We start from the raw sequence: 24,968 nt of genomic DNA, 5'->3' as shown, positions 1-24,968 counted from the left end.
CCTACCTCAAAAAAAAAAAATGCCTTACAATTTATACCAGTCGCAAAATTATAGTTGTGAAATGATAACAAAAATAACGTTATGATTGAGGTCACCACAACACGAGGAACTAACTGTATTAAAGGGTCACAGCATTTGGAAGGGGGAGAACAACTGTTGTAGATGCTGTGTGAAACCAGTCTTGGGACAGCTGTCACAAAGGGGCCTTGATGGCCACTTCTAGGAATACAGTTGCTTCAGTGTGCCACCTACAGGTCACATACAGAAGAACAAGCTTAAATTCAAATTTAGAAAATGTAAGTTTCCCTAAGCCACTGGGAAAACCCTAAGATCAACAATTCTTAAATAATATTTAGCAAAGATATCTCTCACTCCTTCACTGCTCTCAAAGATTTTATGTGCACGACAGGGGAAGTAATATTCTCTCTCTCTCTCTCTCTCTCTCTCTCTCTCTCTCTCTCTCTCTTTCTCTCTCTCTCTCTGTGTATATCTATATCTATCTATCTATCTATCTATATATATATATATATGAGTATATCTCTGTGTATATAATCCCAAAATATCTATTAAACAAACTTCTAAGTTGAGTTTGTCCAAATCAAAAAAACAAACAAACAGAAAAACCAATGAAACAATAATAGTTAAAACCCCAAACATCCCAACCCCCCAAGAAAACCCAAATTAAAAACCTCAGCTCTGTCTCCCTCCCTTCGTATAAGCTCATACACTTTTAAACTCTTACTAATTTACCCCAAACCAAATTCACTTTACCACAAGTGGTTTGGCACAGAAACCTCTTTTCTTTAAGTTTTGGCAGGGCTAGGAACTAGGTCTAACACTATGCCCCCCAGTACCTTGCTGAGATGGGAGTGGATATTGATATATGGAGCATATATCTAGAGGTGAAGAGATGCACTCTAAAATATGGTTTTAAGGAGTCAATTTAGACTCTTCTATAGGACCCTGATAGTAGAAAAAGCCACCATCACCATACCAAGACGATAAAGATCTCTTGCTTAAGAATTGGTTGAGGGCTGGAGAGATGGCTCAGCGGTTAAGAGCACTGACTGCTCTTCCAGAGGACCAGGGTTCAATTCCCAGCACCCACATGGCAGCTCACAACTGTCTGAAAATGCAGTTCCACGAGATCTGACACCTTCACCAATGTACATAAAGTTAAATAAATCATTTAAAAAATTAAAAAAAAAGAATTGGTTGAACACAGCCAGACAAATGCAGAGAGTGAGAGACCTTGGAACACTCAGCCCTAAGTGGCATGCCTCTACCCAATGCCTCCCCTCTGGGCTCAGGGATCCCCATGGAAGAGGAGGCAGAAAGAGTATAAGAGCCAGAGAGGATGGATGGCACCAACAAAATGAAGCCTGGTAAATACAGCATGACCAACAGACATAGAAATCCACAGAGGCTGTGGCAGCAGGCACAGGGCTTACAGGGGTCATTACCATATGGGGTCCTTCCTAGAGCTTAAAGGAGAGGCAGACACACTCCCTCCCATCTCTAGCCCAGAAGCTATGTCTAATTGATAATCACTTAAATTAAAAAAATTAGCTTTCTCCAATGGCATCCCACTGGGGAAATATGCCACTTTTAAGGGTAGGCCTCATGCCAAACAGAAGATGACCAGCACGTAATGGGACTTAATGGCATCTTTGGTGGTTCCCTCTCATAATTAATTAGTGAATTAAGTTTTATCCTACAGGTCCTTTGCAAGACACGGAAAGGGAGTGGACCCGGATGGAAGGGGAGGTGAAGAGAAACTTGGAAGAGAAGAGGGAAAGGAAACCATAATCATGATATATTGTATGGGGAAAAACTATTTTCAATAATAGAAATAAATAAAGTAAAATTTAATTTTCTGCACGATTAGGTGACAGATGAGTCAATATGCTATCTTCCACTAGATGGCACTGTTTCTCTATTCTGTAGTCAGATGAGTTTGGCCCTAGCCAACACAAAATGATCTGAGAACACAGTCGTCCCTGCCCCCCAAATGGTTACGAGGCTCCGCCCCCACCTTTCCCTACCCAGGATTATAAGACCTTGCTAACTGGGAACAGCACTTTCATTTGAAGTATACTCATAAAAGAAAAAAATCATTTTTAAACTAAATTTTGCTCAAGTAACTTGTTATTGGTGATCTGCCATTTTTCAGAGTTCTGTTAAGCAGAGGTCGTGGGAAATATAAGGAGAGCATGATGGTGCCTCCCTCCAAAGAAACACAATATTCAGGGCGTCTGTGAGATGCACAACTGTATTCTCAGCGGTGCGACGCATTTCAGACAGCACCGTGGGCGAGAGCCTGCAAGGCAAAACCTGACACAGTATCTAAGACTCAGAGCTGGTCTCTCAAAATAGGAAGGCAGGCTTTCCCTGGGAATAGCCTGGGCCTGCCCTGATTCAAACGGATCTTACAAAACAGGCTGCTTCGCCTAATTCTGTCAACCTGTATACGGAGATCTGGAGTATGGTCCCCTAGCAAAGAAGGGCCGCTCCTTTTCTAGAACACTCTCCAAAGCAAAGCCCTTGGTGGGTAGTTGAGTAAAGCAACCGGTGAACAGGAGAATTAAAAATACCGTTGTATTTGCTCTTCAGAGTCGGGATGACAAGAACATTCTAGAATGGCTGCCTTGGGCTGGAGACATGGCTCAGTCGTTAAGAACACGCGTTGTTCTTTGTTGTTATTTCAGGGGACCAGAGTGTCGCCTTCTGTTGCCTGTAACTCCCCCTTTAGGGGACCCAGTACCTCTGGCCTCCTAGGGCATGAACACAGGCATCCAAATGTGCCACCTCCCATGCACATACATAATTAAAAGAAACTCTTAAGGAAACTTCAGCTTTATGCAGTATATAGGAAGCACATTGAATTCTCTTTCTAAAAAAAAAGAAAGAAAGAAAGAAAGAAAGAAAGAAAGAAAGAAAGAAAGAAAGGAAGGAAGGAAGGAAGGAAGAAAGGAAGGAAGGAAGGAAGGAGAGAAAGAGAAAGAAAGAAAGAAAGAAAGAAAGGAAGGAAGAAAGGAAGAAAGGAAGAAAGAAGAAAGAAAATAGGTCGTACTCCGAATGGCCAGGGAGGTCCCAGGGTAATGGGATTTGGCCCCTTCATGGCGGGTGTGGAAATGGATCCCAGCATGTTCTCGGACAGGACATGGAGGTCAGGTGTGGGGGAAGGGCTGAGAGTCCTTTCTAATCAGTTTCACAAGGCAAGCCTGTGAGCTGGGTGGACTGGTAGCAAACCCAAGCAGGAACTGCACTCACTGGGACCTACTCTGGCGAGGTTTCAGGGTACCAGCAGTGGGAAAGGGAAGGAGACAGGAGAAAGGAAGCAGTCATAGTGATGTCTGGCAGAGTCCAGTCCCAAACCTGTGGGTCACCAGGCCACAAAGGCTCATGCACTTCAGACTTTGCCTTAAGAGAGGACCACGCTTGCCAGTAAAGGATGGGGGTGGCTTTAGCAAAACTTATTTTTTAATTTTTATAAAATATGAGTTTGGGCTGGGTTTGTAGCTAAGTAGTAGAGCATTTGCTGAACATGTATGAGACCCTGGGTTTGCTCACCAACCCGGTCCCTTAATCTACCTCTACTTTTCTATCCCACGTGTACCCATAACCTCGGCTTCTTCTCTATTCTCCTGGGTTTGGATATGCTGCCACGGTCATATCTTGGGTTGAATACTGTTACACCTTTTTCATGATTTGCCTTGACCCAAAAGCTCAACATCTTTTCTCACCATTCTCTTAGTTAGTCCCTATAGTTTTTTAAAGTATGTTAACAGGGAACAGAGGAATGTTTTTAAAAATCGATTCTAAACTTTCAGAGCCCTGACTCTCTCCCTCACAATCATGCATTATGTCTATCAGACGAATAAATAGGAAAATAGTTTGCGATTTATTGTTAGCGAGAACTTACATGTGTTCCCAGTGCTCCTCACATTTCTGGCTATCCCCTTAAAATAACTTTCAGAAGATGATGATATGAAAAGCTACCAAAAGTTCAAGTACCATCACCTTTGTCATCTAGGAGGGCATGGGATAGATGGCCAAGTGGCAAATTTGTAGTCCGCATCTCTAGGTGTGAACTTCTGGTCTGTTTTTATTTCTCTGTGACGCTAGGCATGCTATCCAGCCTCTCCAGGTCATCTCACTTGCAAGAAAGGACAAGGGATGCCCTCGCTACTATGCCTCAAGGGATTCTGGGAAGATCCTATGAGATACTACATTAAGAGTGGCTGACCTGGGGCGGGTCAATGTCCTAAGCCTAGGTCAGCTGCCAGTATTTGCCTCTTCCAACAGCAACGACAGCTGCTAGGGAGGGGCACCAACACACTTTCTCTGATGTCCTTTCCGCTCCTCTGTTCACAGCACACAAACCCAGACCATCTGGACAAAGTAGAGACACGCCCTGCCTTGCTTACCCAACATGTTTTGAGCGTAGTCTTGGACATGAGTTTTCTTTATCATTGCCTCAAATCGCCTCTCACTGCAGCCTATCTCCTGTGCTTATATTCCCACCATCTGTCCTTTATGCCAGATGTGCATCTGGACTCCAGAGTGAGAAAGACCAGATAAGACAGGAAAGCTGGCACCGACGGCAAGCTTCCAGGCAAACAGTGGCTAGCTACCATGTGCGGTTTGAGTCTGCTTCACAAAATTACATTTTCCTAGTTAAAAAAAATCTGAAAAAGGCTCTGAAAACTTAGTGGAAATTTTGATAAGAGAAACAACAGTGTGACGATATGTAATATACCTGTTTACCCACTACAGTGTTTCCAATTTATTTCCAATGAGTATAGGGTTAAATCTGGCTTCTTTTCCCAAAATGTGCTTGTCTGGGGTCATGATGCTTGCTCTTCATTATACTTGCCCCCTCATAGCCCAGAAACGTACTAATTTGCCAATAACTTAAACACCTGAAGCACTAGTTTCTTCTTTGAGGATGAACTGAAATACTGCATATAAAGAACCTGGGAGTCTTCCTGTGGTCTTTTGTTCTCTGTGTGTTTTGCTCTGTGTTGTGCTAGGATCTCCTATATTGCCAGGTGGAGCAAATGAGTCAGGCTGGCAGCTTGTGTTCAATGGCGCATACACTCGGAGAGGACAAAGGCTGTTTATTTGAAGGAGACCATGCAGAACATGTGTAACGACCTGGAAAGATCAAAGAAACCTGGAGTAGGAACTTGACTGTGCTGTCAAGAGCGGGGCAGCCATTGGCAAACACGGTGATGCTGCTGGCGTCCCCTTATCTCCCCCATCACCCCAGGGACACTGACGGTTAATGACATCCGGTGCCACTTTCTGGAGAACCACCCTCAGATGACAGCGGGTGACTAGGAAGTTATATCCTCAGGTATCCTTCAGTGGACAGTGGGACTGAGGGAATGGGTGCCTCGCTCATTTCCCTAAAGGTTCATGAGCTACCATGGGTGATCCTGCGCTCCCTGTGGAGTGAGAGTGAGGGTATGAGCCAGTTCTCTTTCGCTTGTCCCTGTTCTATTTCTCCTCTTTCCTCCAGGGCTTCTCCTTAGAGCATCCTGTCCAGAAATCAAATGGACAAGAATCTGTGCCTCGAGTTAAGCTTCATAAAGCCTCACCTACAACATCAGAGCCGACCTGGGATCCCACTGCCATTGGATAGGAAACACAGGAGTGGATTATGCTGTCATAAGGGAGTTTATGTAGAGAATGTAGGGTTTAATTTCTGGAGATTTTAATATAATTTATGCCCCGACATTTATTCAGTCATGATCTTTATTCATATCTCCCGGAGGAAGTTCAATGGAAGAAGGATTACATTCTTTCAAAGTTAAAACGCGTCAAGCACCAAAACATTCTCCACCAGAGGGAGAAAGGGACAGAAGCCAGGGCATTTGTCCTTCCCAGGAGGAAATCATACTAGAACAAAAGTGCTGGGCTTGAGTTTGGGGAGAACACAGAACATTTTATTGGTAAGATTGGCCATTTCTTCACTGTTTCTGTTATTGCAGACATAATTATGGCTTTGATAGGACTCTTCAAGGATTAGCTTGGTTGAAATTCTAAAGACAATATGATTCTAAGACGGCCCATCACTTATGCAAGGCAAATAAACCATGTTATAGTATGCTCACAAAAAGCTACAAAGTACCTCTACCCTGTGGCAGCTTTAGCTTGAGAGAAGAATGACATAGGTTTGCTTGCTGGTCTACTAACTGATCATAGACAGGCTAAGTTACAAGTGAGAGCACTTCTTCTCTAGTTGTCTAACTTTCCTTGCTCAGGTTTTACCCTAACAGAAAACCATGAGGTAAAAATGGAGGCATAACGCGAACACACCAATTTGTCTGTTGATTTCCTGCACTAAGACCTGACCTTTAGTTATGTAGCAACCCAAAGGATGAGAATCACACCTCCAGGACCTTCAGAGGTGTGATTCTCATCTTCCCACTGCGAGGAAAATGTGCTCTCTAGACTCTGTATAGGGTCCCTTGTTTTCTGGAAACTTGGAATTGAACCTGCATGCAATTTCCTTGAGAGGCTTAAAGGGAGGATTAGGGGAGGACAGGCATGGGAAGAAAGAGGAGGGAAAAATAAAACCAATGGGGCCTCTTGCTGCACAGCTATGTGGTTATTGTTCTATTGGTTAACTGTCATAGGAGCAAGGCCCAGGCTCATCTGCCCATTACAGACGAACTCTCTAAAGTTAACTGTGTAGAACTTAGGAAGCACTCAAAACATCTAATCCCTGACTCACCGTGACAAGTGAGTTCTTCTGTTTGACAACTATTGACTCATAGTTTGATAATTTGATATTTAATGGCCAACTTTTAAATACACGTTTAGACATTATGTAGACATAAATATATTGTAAGTAGGGTAAGAAAAAAACCTAAAATTTCATTAACAGCTAACAAAATTGTATGATATTATCCTGCAGGAGATATGTGCCAGTATTGTGAAAAAACTCAACTTCCTAAATTCAAAAATATAAGCAACCAGTACATGCGGAGTTGTGGAGTAGAACCAGACGATAAACACAAAGTAATTTTAGATTCCCTTTTCCTTCTCAAAGTCACCGTGCCATTTCATCTGAGTGGTTAATTTTACAATACCCTTTGAAATAAGGTGGAACAGACATTGTTTTGTGGCGAGGGCGTGCTATATCACAGAAGACTTAATCTGTTGAGTTACTTAAGTCATAAACGACAGAGACTTGGCTGTGCACTATATCATTCGTCTACCTGCTATTGGGGAAATTTCCTTAGAAATCTGAGGTGTCCCGATGCAAAGGGAAACTAATTAACCCTATAATTTTTCCGAGTGTCTACTCTGTACTGGGATGGCAGGAACCATGGAGGGTGGAGAGGACACAGAACCTAGATCTACAGTAAGTAGTTACAATCCTTACAGTCTGGTGAGGGACAGGGTCCATTACTCCAGAACAGAGCTTAGCCCTCTTCTGAATGATTCCTTCAGGAAAAATCACTCCTAGGCAGTGGTTTGTTTGTGAGTTCACTGTTGTCACAAAGCCCCATGGGTTGTCACAAAGCCTCATGGGTATGGACGGGCTGCATGGTCCCTGGGAGAAAGCAACTCTTATGTTGCGCTGTGGAGACTGGAGATGACAGCAAGAAAAGGAGACGAAATAAGCAAAGACTGAAATGTCAGCAGAAACACGGGCCCGGAAAGAAGACAGGAAAGGGAGGAGACTGGGTAGGATAGGGTGTTGTTTTGGGGCCAGTAGCAAACAGATTTGGAGAGAAAAATCTGAATGAAAAGGTCTAGGATCTCTTGGATCCAGCAAGGATGCCTTTTTCTGTAGGTGATTGGGAGATTTTCTCATAATAAGATAATAAGTAGTACAAATATTGTTTTAGGAAGGCAAGTCTGAAGAGAATACAATATGATTTTTTTTAAAAAATTATTTATTTATTTATTTATTTATTATGCATACAATGTTCTGCCTCTGTGTCTGCCTGCAGGCCAGAGGAAGGCACCGGACCCTATTACAGATGGTTGTGAGCCACCATGTGGTTGCTGGGAATTGAACTCAGGACCTCTGGAGGAGCAGGCAAGGCTCTTAACCTCTGAGCCATCTCTCCAGCCCCACAATATGCATTTAAGAATGGAAAGAATGAGATCTAGACAGCAGGGATAAAATAAACTATTTCATATGTGATATATAAACTATAATAATTGGAATGGGATTTTTATAATCAGAAGATTCAAAGATGAAGTGATGTATGCCAGGTCCATGGGGAGTGAGGAGTGTATCAATAATGAGAAAGCTGGAGAAGCAAGGATCAATAGGATTTAGGGGTGGGTAGTTGGGAATAGAGAAAAAATATCTACTATAACCTCTACATTGTATAGATTTTTTTAATCTTTATAATTTTACTACATATTTTCCTATTTATATAAGCATGTACATTTAGTTTTTAATCTTATTTTACTTACAATTTTAACTAAAATTATATTATTGATACCAAGGATGAGCGATTTATACAGCATGACCCAAGAGCCTTTTGGGACTGTTAATTAATAAAACATCCTTTATGATCTCATGACTTTCTAGCTAGATGTTTATGCAATGAATAACTATAATTACTTTGCATCAGGATCAAGCTCTGGAAATAAAACATGAGGCTTTTAGAAAGGTACCATTAGAATACATAAGCACAAAACTTTAAGGATTAAGGACGAAATTTCAGAAAACTTTTTTTTGACTGTGTAACACACAATCTAGGCATTGTATTTTTTGTCACTCTTAACGTAATCCACTATGCTGGCAGAGATTTATGGCAGAAAGATGGGAGCGAGAAGAGAAGAGGAAGGACTGGCAGGATAAGCAAAGTGTTTCCCCGTTGGGAGTTGACCTGAGAATTACTCATGAAATTCATTCGTTTCTAGGAGCTCCTGTTCTCTAGAGGTTACGTTCTATATATAAGAGATAAAACAACCATCAAAAATTATATATGTCCTCCAGAAGTTCTGGGTCTATTGGCCGTGACAGGCCTCTAAACTAAAATTGACAATACACATATGAGTTCTATAAGCAGTCTAGGCACGTAAGTTTTGGGATTAATGCAGAAGGTAGCAGGAGAGAAGTTCCTAGGTTAGTGTTGGGCTGCCTGGGTGAGGCTTTGAGTCTGTGAGGAACAATCCTGAGTCATTCAAGAGGAAGCGGTGGGTGAAGTCTCTTCCCCCCTTTTCCAGTCCTCCCCTCACCTTTGAACCTTCCTTGTCTTCACGTCGTCAAGCTGTTTGGTGTTTTATTGCTTGTAGGAAGAAATGTGCAAGCAGAAGGCAAAGCACTAGGGGTTCTGTCTTGTGAGTTCTAAAGGTCAGGTGCTCAGGGGAAGAGCTCCTCTGAATGTCTGGCTGCCGGGTAAAGGGATTTTGGAAATAAACACGAGTAGAGAATCTTATTCACAAAGCCAGAGAAAGAGGCCACGGACTTAGGGGAGGGAGAAGCGCTAGTCAGGATGACTTGGGAGCAGGAGTCCTGGCAAGACACTGTCTTTTATGGTTGAGCCCTGGAGAAGTGGGAGATCTTGACCCTTGGTAGTACCAAGAGAAAAAGTGGCTGGTGCTATAGGGATGGGGTCTTGGCATAGAGTTTCCTATAGCTCCACTTGAGGTGTAGAAGTCAGCAGTGAGAATTGTGTTGGCAAAAGTTTAGGCAGGAGGAGGGAGGGAATGAGAGGTAGTCACCATAGAAACAGAGGGGTTTGTATGAACAGACAGAAGATATGAGCTGGAGTAACACTCATAAGCAAACCTCTGAGGATACAGGATGCAACGGACAGTGTAGCAAGTGGCAGTTTGGATGGATAGTTCAAGGCAGGTGGGACTCTCATATTTTATATTAAAAAGGTCCCTTTAAAATCTAGTTAAATTCCCAAGCAAGGGAGACCTGAGGTTGAGTCAACGAGAAAGGGGCTGAGATCAAGTTTCTGCCATAAATGGCAGGATGGGAGTTAGAACAAAAGTTTAGTATGCGTTACAGAGAAATAAAATGCATTTCTCATTTCCTTGATTTGTAGACGCAGATTCATTCTTACTACAATGGTGGTACTTTCTAATAGCAAGTAGGGAAATGAAGGACAGAGCCCAGGCAAGTACTATTTCATGGACTTTAAAGAGTTTGGTACAGTGCCTGGAGAAACAGTACACAGTAGCAGAATGGATGCGTGTGGGTGCTTAGCAGGAAATAAAGTCCGACAGAGGCTGGCAAAAGTTAGGCCAGAGAGGGTGTAACGATCAAATCAATTTCTCCCAAATAAAAAGTGGAAATACTGAGGAATTTAAAAGGAAAGACATTCAAATGTATTTTAGAACACTACTGTTTGAGACATCTGGGGATGGATTGGAGAAGGACAGAACCTGAGGCAGGAGGGTCAGCATGACATTGATTAAGAGAAATGGGAAATCTCAAGTCCTCAGTAGTAATGAAGTTGAAAAGAATGGAGTCCTAGGGGAAGATGACAGATCCTCACAGGGCTTGGGCACATCATAAAAGGGGAGGAAGTAAGACGGTTGGGGATATTATCAGATTCCTAGGATTCAGACTACACAAAGAGACATGACTTGATGAAGGTTTTGAGTTCAGCTTCTGAGCATCTTCTTTTACGCTTAAGTAGTACCCCAGACAAAGTGTATGTGTCTAAAAGGCAGCGTGGGAAATGGCTGTAGTTACATAACACAGGAAGCAGAGTGGTAGACACAGAATGAAACTCCTAGGCGGTTTTGGATAAAGGCATGAATGGAAGGCAAATGTGAGCACAGAGAGTCAGTTCAAATAGTGTCTAGTAGACCAGAGGAGAGATGCCAAGAAATGTACAGTCCATAGTGCTGGATAGGAAGAAAAGTGAAGCAAGTGTTTTATATTGGGACGTTAGACCATTGAGCATCAACTGATCAGAAGAATGTAACGAAGAGGAGAGAGGTTGAAAACTGACAAGACAGGGGACACACTTTGTTCCTTTAGGAGAAGGAAGGACAGACAAGTGTCAGAGAAGCAATGACCCAAGGGAAGAGAAGATCTGATATAAAAGGAAATTGACTTTTAAGGTAAATGACGTTAATATTAGGGAAGGAAGTTTGTACAAAATGATGAAGTCAGTTATTAAGTCAGGAAGGACTTGGAGACTCTTGGTGAGAACAGATTTCTTTTGCTTTGGGAGCGGAAGGCACTGGGAGTTAGGGATGCAGGGGCACTTGTCATTAGAGACCAGGGGACATGGGATCCATTTAATACACAGTAGGCCCTAGTTTTTTGTTTGTTTGTTTGTTTTTAAATAGCATTTCATGTGGATCACAAAGATGAATAAGATATCACTTGAGTAGCCGCCTTTCTCAAACATGTATTTCATTAAACTAACAAGTGAATCTTTAACCGTATGCTGCTTGAGATTCAAACAAGGGCAGGATTGCTGCGGTCATAGCTCCTCTCATGGAAAGTGTCACGGTGACCTTGCTTAGAATTAGTAGTGCATGCCAGCAATTAAAATTAGCCTGATTTTTTTAAAAACTGTTTATTACTGTCTTGAAATCTTCTTTAGTGTACCTTCCCTACATTGTCTATAGCCAGGATGACCCTTCCTGCTGCTCTGCCCTTGGCATTTGGATCCCTGCCTCAAGGCTTCCCTTTGAAGCCACAGTAAGTGCCTGAGCCTGGAAAGAAAGAAGCTGAGAATCCTAGCCCATCCCTTCCTCTTTTAGAAGGAAGTGAAGGATAAATGAATGACAGCCCAGTTCTCCCGACTCCTAGTTACCCTTGAGAGGAAAGGTCTCTCTCACTGTGATTTCCAGACCAAATCTGAGAATGTCATTTAGCTATACCCAAGTGCAAGGCTGTGGCTTGGGGGCTGGGGCAGAGCTGTCAGGAAGGCAATAGCACTTTGTGGGAGGAGACAGGAGGAATGATTTGATTGCCCTCTCTTCTCTAAAGTGTAATCAGCTGTTTGTTGGCTAAGGGCCTTTATAGCTCACCACAACAAATTTCTCTCTTGTCAGATAATTCACGAGCAATACATTAAAATAATTTTTAGATTTTCTTTTCTTTTTGAGGCAGACTCTCATACTGTAAGTCAAGCTGACCTGGAACTGACTATATATCTCAGGGTGGCCTAAAACTTATGATAATCCCCCTGCCTCAGTCTCTATGTCCAATTTCACAACCACTGGAAAAAATAAGAGAATTATTTAAGAACACTGTGAAAAGAGTTTAATAATATTTGGAGGAAGACAAAAATTTACCTTCATTATATACATTGCATATTCAAGTTTTCTTTTATGGGACTTACTTTACATGGAAGCATATCAAATGAATAAATACATCCCAAAGACAGATAAGGGTAACCAAAATACAGATCTTGATAAATAATTCTTGTTGTGTTGGAAACTGGGGGGTGGGGTTGGGGTGGGGGTAAGGGGGGATGGGGAGAAAAAGTGAGAAAGGGAGGATGGGGAGAGCTTGGAGGAATGGGAATGGGATGGTTGGGATGGAGGAAGGGTGGATATGGGAGCAGGGAAGTATATATCTTAATTCAGGGAGCCATTTTAGGGTTGGCAAGAGTCTTGACTCTAGAGGTGTTCCCAGGTGTCCATGGAGATGTCCCCAGCTAGATCCTTGGGTAGCTGAGGAGAGGGAGCCTGAAATGGCCCTATCCTATAGCCATACTGATCAATATCTTGCATATCACCATAGAACCTTTATCTGGCGATGGATGAAGCTAGAGACAGAGACCCACATTGAAGCACTGGACTGATATCCCAAGATCCAAATGAGGAGCAGAAGGAGGGAGAATATGAACAAGGAAGTCAGGACCATGAGGGGTGCGCCCACCCACTGAGACGGTGGGACTGATCTACTGGGAGCTCACCAAGGCCAGCTAAACTCTGACTGATATAGCATGCGATCAAACCAGACTCTCTGAACGTGGCTGACAAGGAGGGCTGACTGAGAAGCCAAGGACAATGGCACCGGGTTTTGATCCTACTGCATGTACTGGCTTTGTGGGAGCCTAGTCTGTTTGGATGCTCACCTTCCTGGACCTGGATGGAGGGGAGAGGACCTTGAACTTCCACAGGGCAGGGAACCTTGACTGCTCTTTGGACTGGAGAGGGAGGGGTAGGGGAATAGGTAGAGGGGGAGGGAAATGGGAGGTGGAAATTTTTAATTAAAAATAAATAAATTAAAAAATAATTCTTGTTGTGGTTATGTAGGAGAGAGGGCCGTTTGTTCATGCTGGTCACCCAGAACCAAAATAATCACACAGAAACTGTATCTATTAAATCACTGCTTGGCCCATTAGCTCTAGCTTCTTATTGGCTAACTCTTATATCTTAATTTAACCCATTTCTATTAATCTGTATATCACCACGAGGTCGTGGCCTACCAGCAAAGTTTCAACACATCTATCTCCTGCGGCAGATACATGGCATCCCCTGATTCTGCCCTCTTTCTCCCAGCATTCAGTCCAGTCCTCCCCACCTACCTAAGTTCTGCCCTATAAACAGGCCAAGGCAGTTTCTTTATTCATTAATGGTAATCACAGCACATAGAGGGTACTCCCACATCACCTCCCCTTTTCTGTTTAAATAAAAAGGAAGGGTTTAACTTTAACATAGTAAAATTACAGAAAGGAAACTTTAGACAAATTCATTTGTGGCACCGACTTCTACATTACTCCAAACAACATGGGCATCTGTAAGAAATAGTCTTGCACTTATTATCAACGGCTGTATACCATGTTTGATGATAATTAAGTGAGATGCCTCTGTTTGGCTAATGGCCCTTGATAAGTCCATAGTAAATGGTACTAGGAACCATCCCATTGTTGAAGATGGACTTTTTTGGGGTCTGCACAAACTGCAAAGAACCATATGTACCTGCAAGGTTTTCCCAAGCACAGAGACTCCATTGGGTGACTAGAAATCTACTTCCTGGTGCCCATTTGGTGATGAATGATTCTATCCCATGGCCAGTCATTTCCAGTTTCACCCTTTGTAGCTGAAGGAGACTCTTTCAGAACAAAGAAAAACAAAAACCAGCCTGTAGGTGGACTCTCAGACAAAGATCTTACCTCTCCTGAAGTCCTATGGGTTTCATTTTGAAGGGAGAAGGGCAGACAGAGGTGGAGGTGGCGGTTCTAATCTCAGGAGTGCATTGACCTTGAGGGTCCACGACAACATTCAGCACCTTTGGCGCCTGCTCGGGCTGGACCATGCTGTGGGCTGTCTTGGCCTCCGACTGTGCTGGCTGTAACACAATTGGTGATAGGTGGATCTCCTGGTTTTTCTCTTTGTCTTGTCTTAAGGAAAGCTGAAACCTTTCTTTTAACCTATAAATAATCTACAAAAAGAGACATAAGGGCTTCTGTGAGATATTCGTGTCCTGGATAATGAACAGAAAACCATCTCCCCAGCCTTAGAAGACATCAAAATAAACATTAGTGGTAAAGTAAGCCTGGCCTCTGATATAATTTCTTGTTTTTGTGGTATTGAGATTTTTTTCTTTAAAGAGTATGCTTGTTACATAAAATAATATCTGTATAAGGTCAAGCCAACAAGATTGATCGTTGACCTAGCAGGAAGCACTAACTAGGAGTGGGGCAGAGGTAAGGGGTATGGGGAATGGATGGAGTGGAGGCCGGTGGAGGTGGGAGTATGGGGTAGGGTGGAGGTATAGAGACTAACTGCCTCTGACTGGTATTTCCAGTTAGGCCATACATGAGTGTTTGTGTACATGACTATGCTCCTCAAGAATGTATTCCAAATTTGTCAATGAGTCTACAAAGATGCAGGATGACAGTTTGAAATGCATAGGAGTTTCTTGAAATGGAAGGCATTTGGAAGAAAGAGCTATGAAACATGGGCCGATGATCTTTACAGAGACGGAGAACTGTATCTATTTATCACAGGGAAGCAAGGCTCATAAAATATTCATAAAAGGATAGTTATTCTCTAAGCAATCAATTCTTTTCTTGGTAAAAATGTCATTAGTCACACACGAGTTTGAGGATCTGTTAAATACTTGATCACACAACATATAGTACATCCAGTAAGGGACAATTTGAACAGTTAGAATTTTCTTGCTTTCCTCTTTAAAATTTTAATATGTATATAGACAAAAATCAAAGTATCTTTCTGTGTTTTGTGTATGCAGGTGTTTTGTCTTAATGTGTGTCTGTGTACCACATGCATGGCTGGCACCTAAAGAGGCCAGAAAATGTGCTGGATCTTCTGGAACTGGAGTTGCAGGTGGTTGTGAACCAACACGTGGATGCTGAGAATTAAACACAGGTCTTCTGGAAGAGCAGCTAGTGCTTTTAACCACTGAGCCATCTCTCCAACACGAGACATTGCTTTTGAAAGAGTGAGATGGAATGGTGGGGCACCAATGAGCTTACAGAGCATCATGTTTCTATACAGTATCTACATATTGATGAACCACTTCCATCTTTCCCTGCTGTGCCCTTGGGCCCCCAGTATTCCCCCTTTGACTTAGTTCTAAAGCTACCCTGTCCACAATCACAAGTATCTCTTTCTTGTTTCCTTATTGTTACCCACATTTACTTGGCGCTAGCTCACTGATCCCTACAACTAGAAGTCTAGTGTTTTGTCAGGCGTTCTCAGGGTGTGACTTGATGAGCTAATTTGTGTGGAAGGAGAGGTGACAAGCCATTATCTGCAATTATGGAGGTGAACAGCACCTGGAGTGTCTGCATGCAGGACACCTCAAGATGCTGAACTCCCTGGTTTCATTTGGAGGACCATCAACTGAGCAGACATGAGTTTAGGAGGAAAAAAGATTTCCTGGCCCTTTCTAATCTGATTCCCTCTAGCTAGTCATGAAATGTCTGCCTTGCCTTTTCATAGTTATTTAAAATTCTAGCCATTTCTATACTTTAAATGTCCTTGATAATTTAAGCTCTCTCTATATGTGCACATATATGTATACATATATATTAATTCATCTAAAATTATGAAGTCAATAACTTTGAAAATTTATTTTAGAACATTAAAAATATTTTTCAGGTATTCCCTGAATAATATCAAGGAAGAGCCTGTTTGACAAAATATGTTTATAAAAGTGGATCAGAATTAAATTAAAATACACCAATCTAAAATAAACTATCAGAGTGAGATTAATCTCCCTGAATAAAATCATACTTCATTGTATATATTTTTATATGTATATATAAAACTTTATATTTAAAAAGAGAAATAATATGACCTCCCAGTTAATAAACTGAGTACTTATTGGCAAGCTGTAAATCTTCTTTGCAAGCAATTAAGAATAGAATTGACAATGCGGAGGTATCATTAGGGGTACATATGATACAATTAAAGGCTGCTTGGGATGTTGAGTAAAATATTTAGACAAAGTGACAGGAGAGGTAGCTCAGTGGTTAAGAATATTTGGTGCTCTTGCAAAAGACCTGTGTTTTATTCCCAGCACATATGGCAGCTAACAACTGCCTATAACTCTAGTTCCATGGGATCTGTCAATCTCTTCTGGTCTCAGCAGGCTCCCGCATGCATATGGTGCACATAAGCTCAACGATGGCACACATATATAAAAGTAATAGCTAAGTCTCCAGTCCAAGAGAGGGAGGAGCGATAACATCAGCAAAGGGGTCAAGACCGTGATGGTGATACCCACAGAAACAGCTGACCTGAGCTAGTGGGAATTCACGGACTCTGGACTGATAGTGGGGGAACCTGCATAGGACCCAACTAGGCCTTCTGAATGTGGGGGACAGTTGTGAAGCTTTGGCCGACTGTGGGGCCACTGGCAGTGGGGCTACGATTTATCCCTACTGCTTGAACAGGAGTCAAGGAACACGTTCTCTTTGGAGGGATACCTTGCTCAGCCTAGATATAGGAGGAAGGGCCTTAGTTCTGCCTGGAAATGATGTGACTCCCCATGGGAGGCGTTAACCTTTCTGAGGAGTGGATGAGGGGGTAGGGAGAAGGGCAGGAGGGCAGGAGGGAGTATGAATGGGGATAGCTATGTAAAATGAGAAAAGATTGTATTAAAAAATTCTTAATAAAAAAGGAAAAAAGAATTAAACACAAAGGAAAAAGAGGAAGGTTTCAAAACCATCAGTGTTAAGGATATGCTTTTATGGACTGAAAGATGATCTCCTTAAGGAAAAATAATATACGTATCAGGAGTAACTAGGCGTGCACATCATACACTGAACTACTGGGAAATTAAGGCAAACCTTCCTGCTTTGTATGCTCATTTTCTCATAACCTGAGAGTGATAATGTGGAGGAATTCATCATCTCCCACAAGGAGCAAATGAAATCTTAGATTTTTTTTTTTTCAAAACAGTGATATGTGCTTGTGATCTCAGTACTCAGAAGGCTGAGGTAGCAGCATCAAGAACCTGTCTCAAATCCAAACAAGCAAGCAAGCACACTCACTTCAACAGATCGAGAACATTTCTATGACAAACATTCCTGCACATGGGGAAAACAGATGCCAATTATTAGTATTGAGCTTCCTCCATTTACAATGTTTACGATACGATAACTGTCCTGTGCTTTTCTGGAGCTATGGGAGAGGGGCTGCTGTCTTTATCCTGTGTGTAGCAATCTAATATCCTTAACTTTCGGTTTATTTGCAGCTTCCATAGATTTTGTTTTTGGTCACCATTCTGCAGAAACAAGCACACAGTAGGGCAACACAGGCAGATGGCGCACTATGGTAAGCGTATTGTGGTAAGCTAAACCCAGAACTACTAAAACATGAGTTAATATAGTTTAAAATGGGATAGCATTTCTTCAGTTGCGGACAAGGCGTTTTTCTGAATGAAGAAACAAATACATTTATATCTTTAGGATCCACTTACTAGAAGGGATGATGCACACATTTTATAGTTTAAGCTCTTCTCATAGGAATGTAATATGCCTTTTTCTCTCTCTCTCTGTACATATTGCTTATATTTTCATTTTGGAGACAGTCTACCATGAAAACAGGAGCCAGGACATGGTTGCCCTCACTTGTTCTTGACAGGTCACTTTATGAGTACATTAGTGTAAACAAGGTCTGGTCTAAAGTCCTTCTCTGTTGCACGGTTCCGTGAGGAACCATTGCCACATATTTTATAATCAGTAATCTCTTTCACCTCCGGCTTTTAGCCTGTTTCTCTGTGGTTTCCATGTAAGCTGATTCCTACAACGTTAATTCAGAAAAATCAGAATCTGGAAACCACCTAATGGAAATATGACACTTAAAATACTCCAGATATCAAGCTGACTGATAGAAAGTATGGGAAAAGATCAAATAAGGCTCTCCTCATGGATTTTAGCTAGAAAGCACTGTTTTTCAGCTGCCAAGTAGGGGTTTTGTCCCTCAGAGGATATTTGACACTGTCTGGAGAAACTTTGAAGGGGGTAATGGGGCCAGGGCCAGGAGTATGGAGTGGTTCTAGGCTAGGTTGTGGGTAAACACTCTGCAGCGCACGGAGAAGGAGGCCCTCCCCACCCGCGATGGAACAGACAGCCCTCTATTCTAGTAGTGATGCTGTTGAGCAGCCCTAGAGTAAGGACTCTAAGGCTTATTTGGTTTAACTTCTTGGTTTCACAGTGAAACTGAAAGCAGCCAAAGCGCTTATAGGGCCCAGCTATAAAGTCCAGAACCCAGGTCCCCTCAATCCCAGGCGAGTGAGCCTTCAGCAGTGGTTTCTTTCAAATCCACCTATCCTCCTTCCTGACCTCTTTCCCCAAACTTCTGGAAGTATGTCAGAAGTGTCTCTGCCCAGATGAAATCCTCAAATACAATATTTGCATATTTTCTATGAGAATTCATTTTGTTTAAAAACCCCTGATCCTTATTAAAGCCTAGCAGAGCAATGCCAAGTTAAGACTTTGCCTTCATTTTTTTTTTCTTTAGAGCTTGTGTGGGGGCTGTGGGATGCATTAAAATAATTTGATGATTTGAGGAAGGAAAAGAGAAAGGAATATTGAATAAGCGGAGCTATAAAAGCTGAATTATATAGTATGGGGAATATAAAATGGCAGCAGTGAGACCCAAGGAACACAGAAGCGAGAGGAAGCTAAACAAAGCCGTTTGGAACATTCTGCAGTTATAATTTTCATTTTTAAAATCTCACAAGTAACAGAAAACATTGTGTTTGGACTAGGGTGTGTTCTAATTTTAAAATGATGGCCCCCGTAGACAGTGTTCTGTATGGTATTTTATAGTAAGTTACGAAAGCGTTTCCATTTCTTCTTTTAAAGGTGTTAACATTCCTAACGCATCCTGGAAATGAGTCTGTGTAGCTGTCGACATGACACACAACTGCCTATGTTCCTAGGAGCTCGGAGGTTTTCAGGACATGTGTAAAATCATGTCCAGTACAAGGTACTAAGTGCGAATGGGTGTGTCCTTAGCACGCGGTTATGGAGTAGTAAACACTTATCAGTCTTGCCTGGGTGGAGTCCGTCTGATAAATACAGACATACTCGTGCGCTCCTGGATCTATGTGTGGCTAGAAATGGAAGTCACAGCATGAGTGATAGGTATAAAGGAAACCACAGTTGACTCCTTTATAGAATCAAGCAGAGCCACAGTAGTGGACTTAGACTTTTAACCCAGATGGACTTGACTCCGAATTCCAATCCTTCCTATCCTTCCCATCCTCCCACGCATACCCACCCATTGTTGGCTGTGAATCAAGTCACTTTATCTTTTTTGAATCCTGGTTTGCTCATCAGTGACATTAGGGGCTTAAAACATTACTTTGTGTCCTGTGGTGGATTCAGGACCAGTAAGTATGTGATATGTGGAAGAAATGAATTACTATTGCTGATTAGTACCAAGATTCCACCACTGTGAATAAGGGAGGGTTGTAGGCTACTTCATTCATAAAAAGAATGATTTGAGCTACAGGTCTGCTTTGGAGATGATGTCAGAGTCAATCATATCAACTGCTTGTCCAGTTATATCTTCCCCATCCCTAGAGATTCTATACATAACAGGTTAGAAGAAAATTACTGCTTATGTCCACTTTTGACATGAATGTGTGATACTCAGAGTTTGACTATCCAACACGCTATTTCTTGCTTCCATTACCAGACCATGACTAGAGAATCCTTTGACTTCACACCTGGATGACTCGTCTGTGGGTCCACCATGCCTGCACTTTGACTGATACAGTTGTTTGTGATTTCTAACATCTGGCCTCGAGATATTTCTATGTATGTTTCATCAACACGCTTATGCTTTTTAATAAGCCTGTAAGTATATCTGGAGGTCTAATTTAGATGCTAAGTGGTGTTCTTTCTATTGTGTACTCAAGTTTAAGAACGAATTCTTCTCAGTAATAAATTTCCTCCATCAAAAACAGACTGAATGGAGTCAAGGTTGCCCACACATTCTTTTTTTCTTGGAAAATTCTATTTGTCTATTTGCCACCATTCCACCCACTTGGCATTCACATTTGAGAAGAGCTAAATAAGTCACACATTTGAAAATGTCATGCTTGTCTAATTTTATAGATATAAATATATACTTCTTTTTTGTATTTTAAGGAAAGTAAATAATATGGCACATTTCAGAAACTTGGCAAGTTGTATGTTATTGTTTTAGAGCACATGTAACCTTCTATTACAGCTATTTACCTACACAATGTCATAATAATAAAATAATAAAAATCATTATGTTCTCATTGAATGCCACGTAAGGAGGCTGAACACAAATAACAACACTTGATTTTTCATAAATATAATTAATGGCATAAGAAAATTCTTTTTTTTTTTTTTTGGTTTTTTCGAGACAGGGTTTCTCTGTGGCTTTGGAGCCTGTCCTGGAACTAGCTCTTGTAGACCAGGCTGGTCTCGAACTCACAGAGATCCGCCTGCCTCTGCCTCCCGAGTGCTGGGATTAAAGGCGTGCGCCACCACTGCCCGGCTAAGAAAATTCTTAATTATACCTTTTCCTTTGCCATAGATTCATCAAAAGTGTAAGAAAGGGTTGAACTGTGCATTTGAGAGTCAAAAAGATTTTCATAGTACATTTCAAGACAAATGTATATTATGTAGCTGAGAGTCTGTCAAAAATTAATTTAAGATAATTATCAGAAGCATTTGAACTCAGGAAGATGAGTTGATTTTAGAGAAGCATATTTGATACATCTCTAAATGGAGAACTGTGGCAAATCGTATCAGATAATTTTGCTTCGCCTTAATCCTATTAGAGAGTATTATTTTTCCATGAATAATCAATCCCTTCCTAACCATTGTTGGTTCCTCTGTTCCTTATAAGTGACCCTTTCACAATAAAATTTAATATAGTGTTTGAAATCAATCAATCATCAATCAATCATTTCTGCCATTTCTCTTATCTTATAATTGCCTGCATACAAGTCAAGTGTTCTTTTTAGCTGTCTTTGTTCCCACCACTTAACTTGTCTCTTCCCTAGGGAAGGAACACCATTACTTAGTAAAAAAATCCAAGTCACATGGGGGGTTTCTTAGTATTTTCTTTCCTCCTGCTCATCAGGACCCTGCCAGTCCTGTTCCTTCGATCAACACATAGCTCTTCATCTTCTATACCTCCTCATCTCCTTCCTCCCCATTCCAGGTCACCATCCTCACCTCCATCCTCCCCATCCCAGCTCACCATCCTCACCTCCATCCTCCCTATCCCAGCTCACCATCCTTATCTCCATCCTCCCCATCTCAGCTCACCATCCTCATCCCCATCCTCCCTATCCCAGCTCACCTTCCTCATCCATTCTCCCCATTCTAGCTCATCATCATCATCATCATCGTCGTCCTCGTCGTCGTCGTCATAAAAACCCTGTCCTTCACACTCCCTTCTACCCCAACAACTAACTTTCCTAAGCGGAGACCAATCTTTTAAATACACTCCCACAATCTTCATGAATGCTTGTTCTATTTTCCCCTTAAATATGACAGTGTAGACACCCAAAGACCGTTTTGGTGCTGTCCTCTCTTCTGGACATGTTCACACCCATTTTTGTATCTCCCAAATGTGTGGCTGTTCTGCCTCATCGGTCATTACCATGCTACCTTCTTTGTGCTCCTTTCTACAATTTAATATTTAACAAAGAATTGATAAGACTTTTTATGTTTATGGAAAAGTAGGGTAGAAAGTACAGAGTTCCTATATATGACTGTTTTATAAATATCTTGAGTTTGTGTAGTACATTTGTTACACTTATTTTTAATTTTTAAATTTTAATTAAAAAATGTCCTAGAACTCCCTTTGTAGACCAAGCTAGCCTTGAATACATAAAAATCCACTTGCCTCTGTCTCTTGAGTGCTGGGATTAAAAGCATGTGCCACAATGCCTGACTAAAACACTTTTTATTTTTATTTATTTTATTTTTTATATTTGCAATAATGGGTGAACTAGTATTGATTTATTATTACTATTGGCCAAGTATAGATGAGGTCACTCTTAGTGGTATGCATTTTACACATTTGATGAATTCATAATGCCACGCAATCATTAGAACACAGAAGTTCATTGCCATAAAATATATATCCTCCATACAACATCTTCATCTGCCATGTCTTGACATCCAGGGATCTTTTCAATATCTTCATAGTTTTGTGTTTCTTAGGATGTCATACAGATGAAATCATGTAGTATGTTTATTATTTGATATTTTAAAAAATGTTAATCTTTGTATTTCTTTCCATAATAAAAACTTCAGAGAACAGTGACTTTATGTGTCTTATCCTCTCCTTTCCCACTGTAGACCCTCTGCATGAATATGTTGTCTATGGATACGTTGCTTGAATGAGTGGATGAACCAACAGCTGTCATCCATACTTTTGAAACATTCCTTTCTTGATTTGTTCTAGTAACATTGGAACAGGCTTATTCAGGTTTGAGACATTGATGTTTTGGCAATATTTGGAAAGGGAGAGTTGGCCTTGGACCCAAGAAGTTAAGGGTGTAGTCATAATAGGTCCTTTAGTTCGAGACCAGTGCATGGTTGTACCCAGTCATGTGGGCTATCTGGACACCCCTTTGTCACAGCCACTGAATCTGAAACGTATCTTACATGTCAACATAAACTCTGTTCTTCTTCCGCTCTTTACTTCCCTGCCCATGGCCTGGCTTCCCCCAGGACTCCCCTCACTCTTGTCTTTATCCCGAATCCTATGCACAAATCATCAGAAAACCTTCAGGGTTTATCACTATTTACTCTTCCTCACTCTTCCTCAGTTCCTCTGTTTCCTCACGGCAGTGAGGGGGATTGAACACAGGGGCTGGTAAGTGCTCAGCAAGTGTTCTCCTGAGCTTAGTCCAGCTCCTTCATTCCCTTGAATCTGTGAAACAGAGTAACTCTAATTGTGACTGACAAGATAGAGAACAGAGCTGGAGATTCCCTGTGATGAGGAAAGAAGAATCATACATGTTATATATCCATGAGAAGGAACTACACCCTTTAAGCCAGTCAGAAGTTTCTCCTATGGTTTCTGTAAAACTTTCAATCTTTTTCATCAAAATCCTTTTCCTTAATATCCACCACTTAAGATATGAAATCGCTCCCAAATTTACTTCTTAAATCATTGCTTTGATTATTGGATCAATTTTTGAAGTTCAATTTCTGATCCCAAAGGACATCTCTTTGAATCATTTACGGCGGGAGTTTTAGGATGTTCCTGCTATTTCTGTATTTTGAGATCTTAGAAATGTGCCTGTTTTCACTCTATGACCTTATTTGTATCCCCTGAGTTCAGATCCGCTGATCCTCTCTTTCCTTTTAGACTGAGTCTCAATCTTTCTGACATAAATTCGTTTCCAGAAGCAAGAGTACAAATGAATAAAACACGGTGCTTGGCAACACTGTTGACTGTAGCTAGAGTCATTAGCATTATGCCTTTTGAGGGGATGTGCAAAGCAAAAGAGGAAGCATTTCTCAAAATATGCAAAATAAAAAGAACATAACACATAGGAAAAGATATTAAACCCATTTGTAAACTTCAAACACTATGCTCTGTCACAAAATTTCAAATAAAAAAAACTCCACCTCATTCAATTTGAAAGATAACCATTAACTCATTCCATACCAAATTCAATACCAAAACCTGGTCTAATTTAGTGGGTTGGGTTTATTTGGGGTTTTACTTTTTAAAATCAGGATTATGCTTTGTCGGTTATATAGCGTGACTTGTAGAACAATTGGAGGGCATATTTTCATTCTTATATATTATTCATTCAACTGGAAATGAGGTAACAGTGAGTAGGTTACCTTCAGGGCTATAATCACTTCCATTAATGCCTGCTGTTTCTTAGAATACCTTCAAGGCCATTTAAAATAAGGAAGTAAATGCTTCCCTTGGGAGAAAACTTTGCCCCAAAGACAAATTTTTTTCTATCCTCCATAAAACTGACATAAGAGGAGAAATAAAGCCAGCCCAAAGTGTGCACATGAGACCTCAGTGACGTTAAGGGCTACAGTGACTTCAGTAAATAACCTTCTAACTCTTCACATGGGCCTGCTCTAGATTCTGAGCACTTCAGTACAGTCGAGTTTCACTACAGAGGTCGGCGTCCACACTTCCACACACGGTCTTAGTAATCTATTGTCCGCTGCCACAAAACAGTCTCATACTAACAGGATTATGGGCTGGCTTCTGCCCCTCGTCTTTTCAACATTCATTCAAGAGGCAAAATATCTACAATTATTACGCAGTGGGATCCGTAAAGAAGACATACAGAGAAGCAAACTTACCATCAGACAGGTTACTATAATAACAAAGATGCTGAGAAAAATGATAACAGCGTAAAATCCTTCCTTGCTCCAGATTTTGTCCGCTTCGTGCTGCCCTTGTAAAACATTTTTCTTTAAAAAGCAAAAAAAAAAAAAAAAAAAAAAAAAAAAAAAAAAAAAAAAAAAAAAAAAAACAGAAAGCCCGGTGTTAAAAGGAGAGCTTGAGGGAACTGGCGCTCTTATCAGACTGTCAACATATCC

The 24,968-nt window shown here is 41.3% G+C and overlaps 1 protein-coding gene across 1 annotated transcript in view; it reads right to left on the bottom strand.

Annotated features, from left to right (window-relative positions):
• Ptprr (protein tyrosine phosphatase receptor type R) overlaps positions 1-24,968 on the bottom strand; it is a 234,067-nt gene that overhangs the window by 70,726 nt on the left and 138,373 nt on the right. The window contains exons 5-6 of the mRNA XM_038314810.1: positions 24,729-24,839; positions 14,082-14,350 (exon numbers count right to left, since the gene is read on the bottom strand). Coding sequence (XP_038170738.1) covers positions 14,082-14,350; positions 24,729-24,839 — 380 coding nt within the window. The remainder of the gene's footprint in view (positions 1-14,081; positions 14,351-24,728; positions 24,840-24,968) is intronic.

This window comes from Arvicola amphibius, chromosome 17 (genome assembly GCF_903992535.2).
Source record: "Arvicola amphibius chromosome 17, mArvAmp1.2, whole genome shotgun sequence".
Lineage (NCBI taxonomy): Eukaryota > Metazoa > Chordata > Mammalia > Rodentia > Cricetidae > Arvicola > Arvicola amphibius.
Note: the sequence above shows the minus strand (reverse complement) of the source record. Positions and strands in the feature narration are given on the sequence as shown.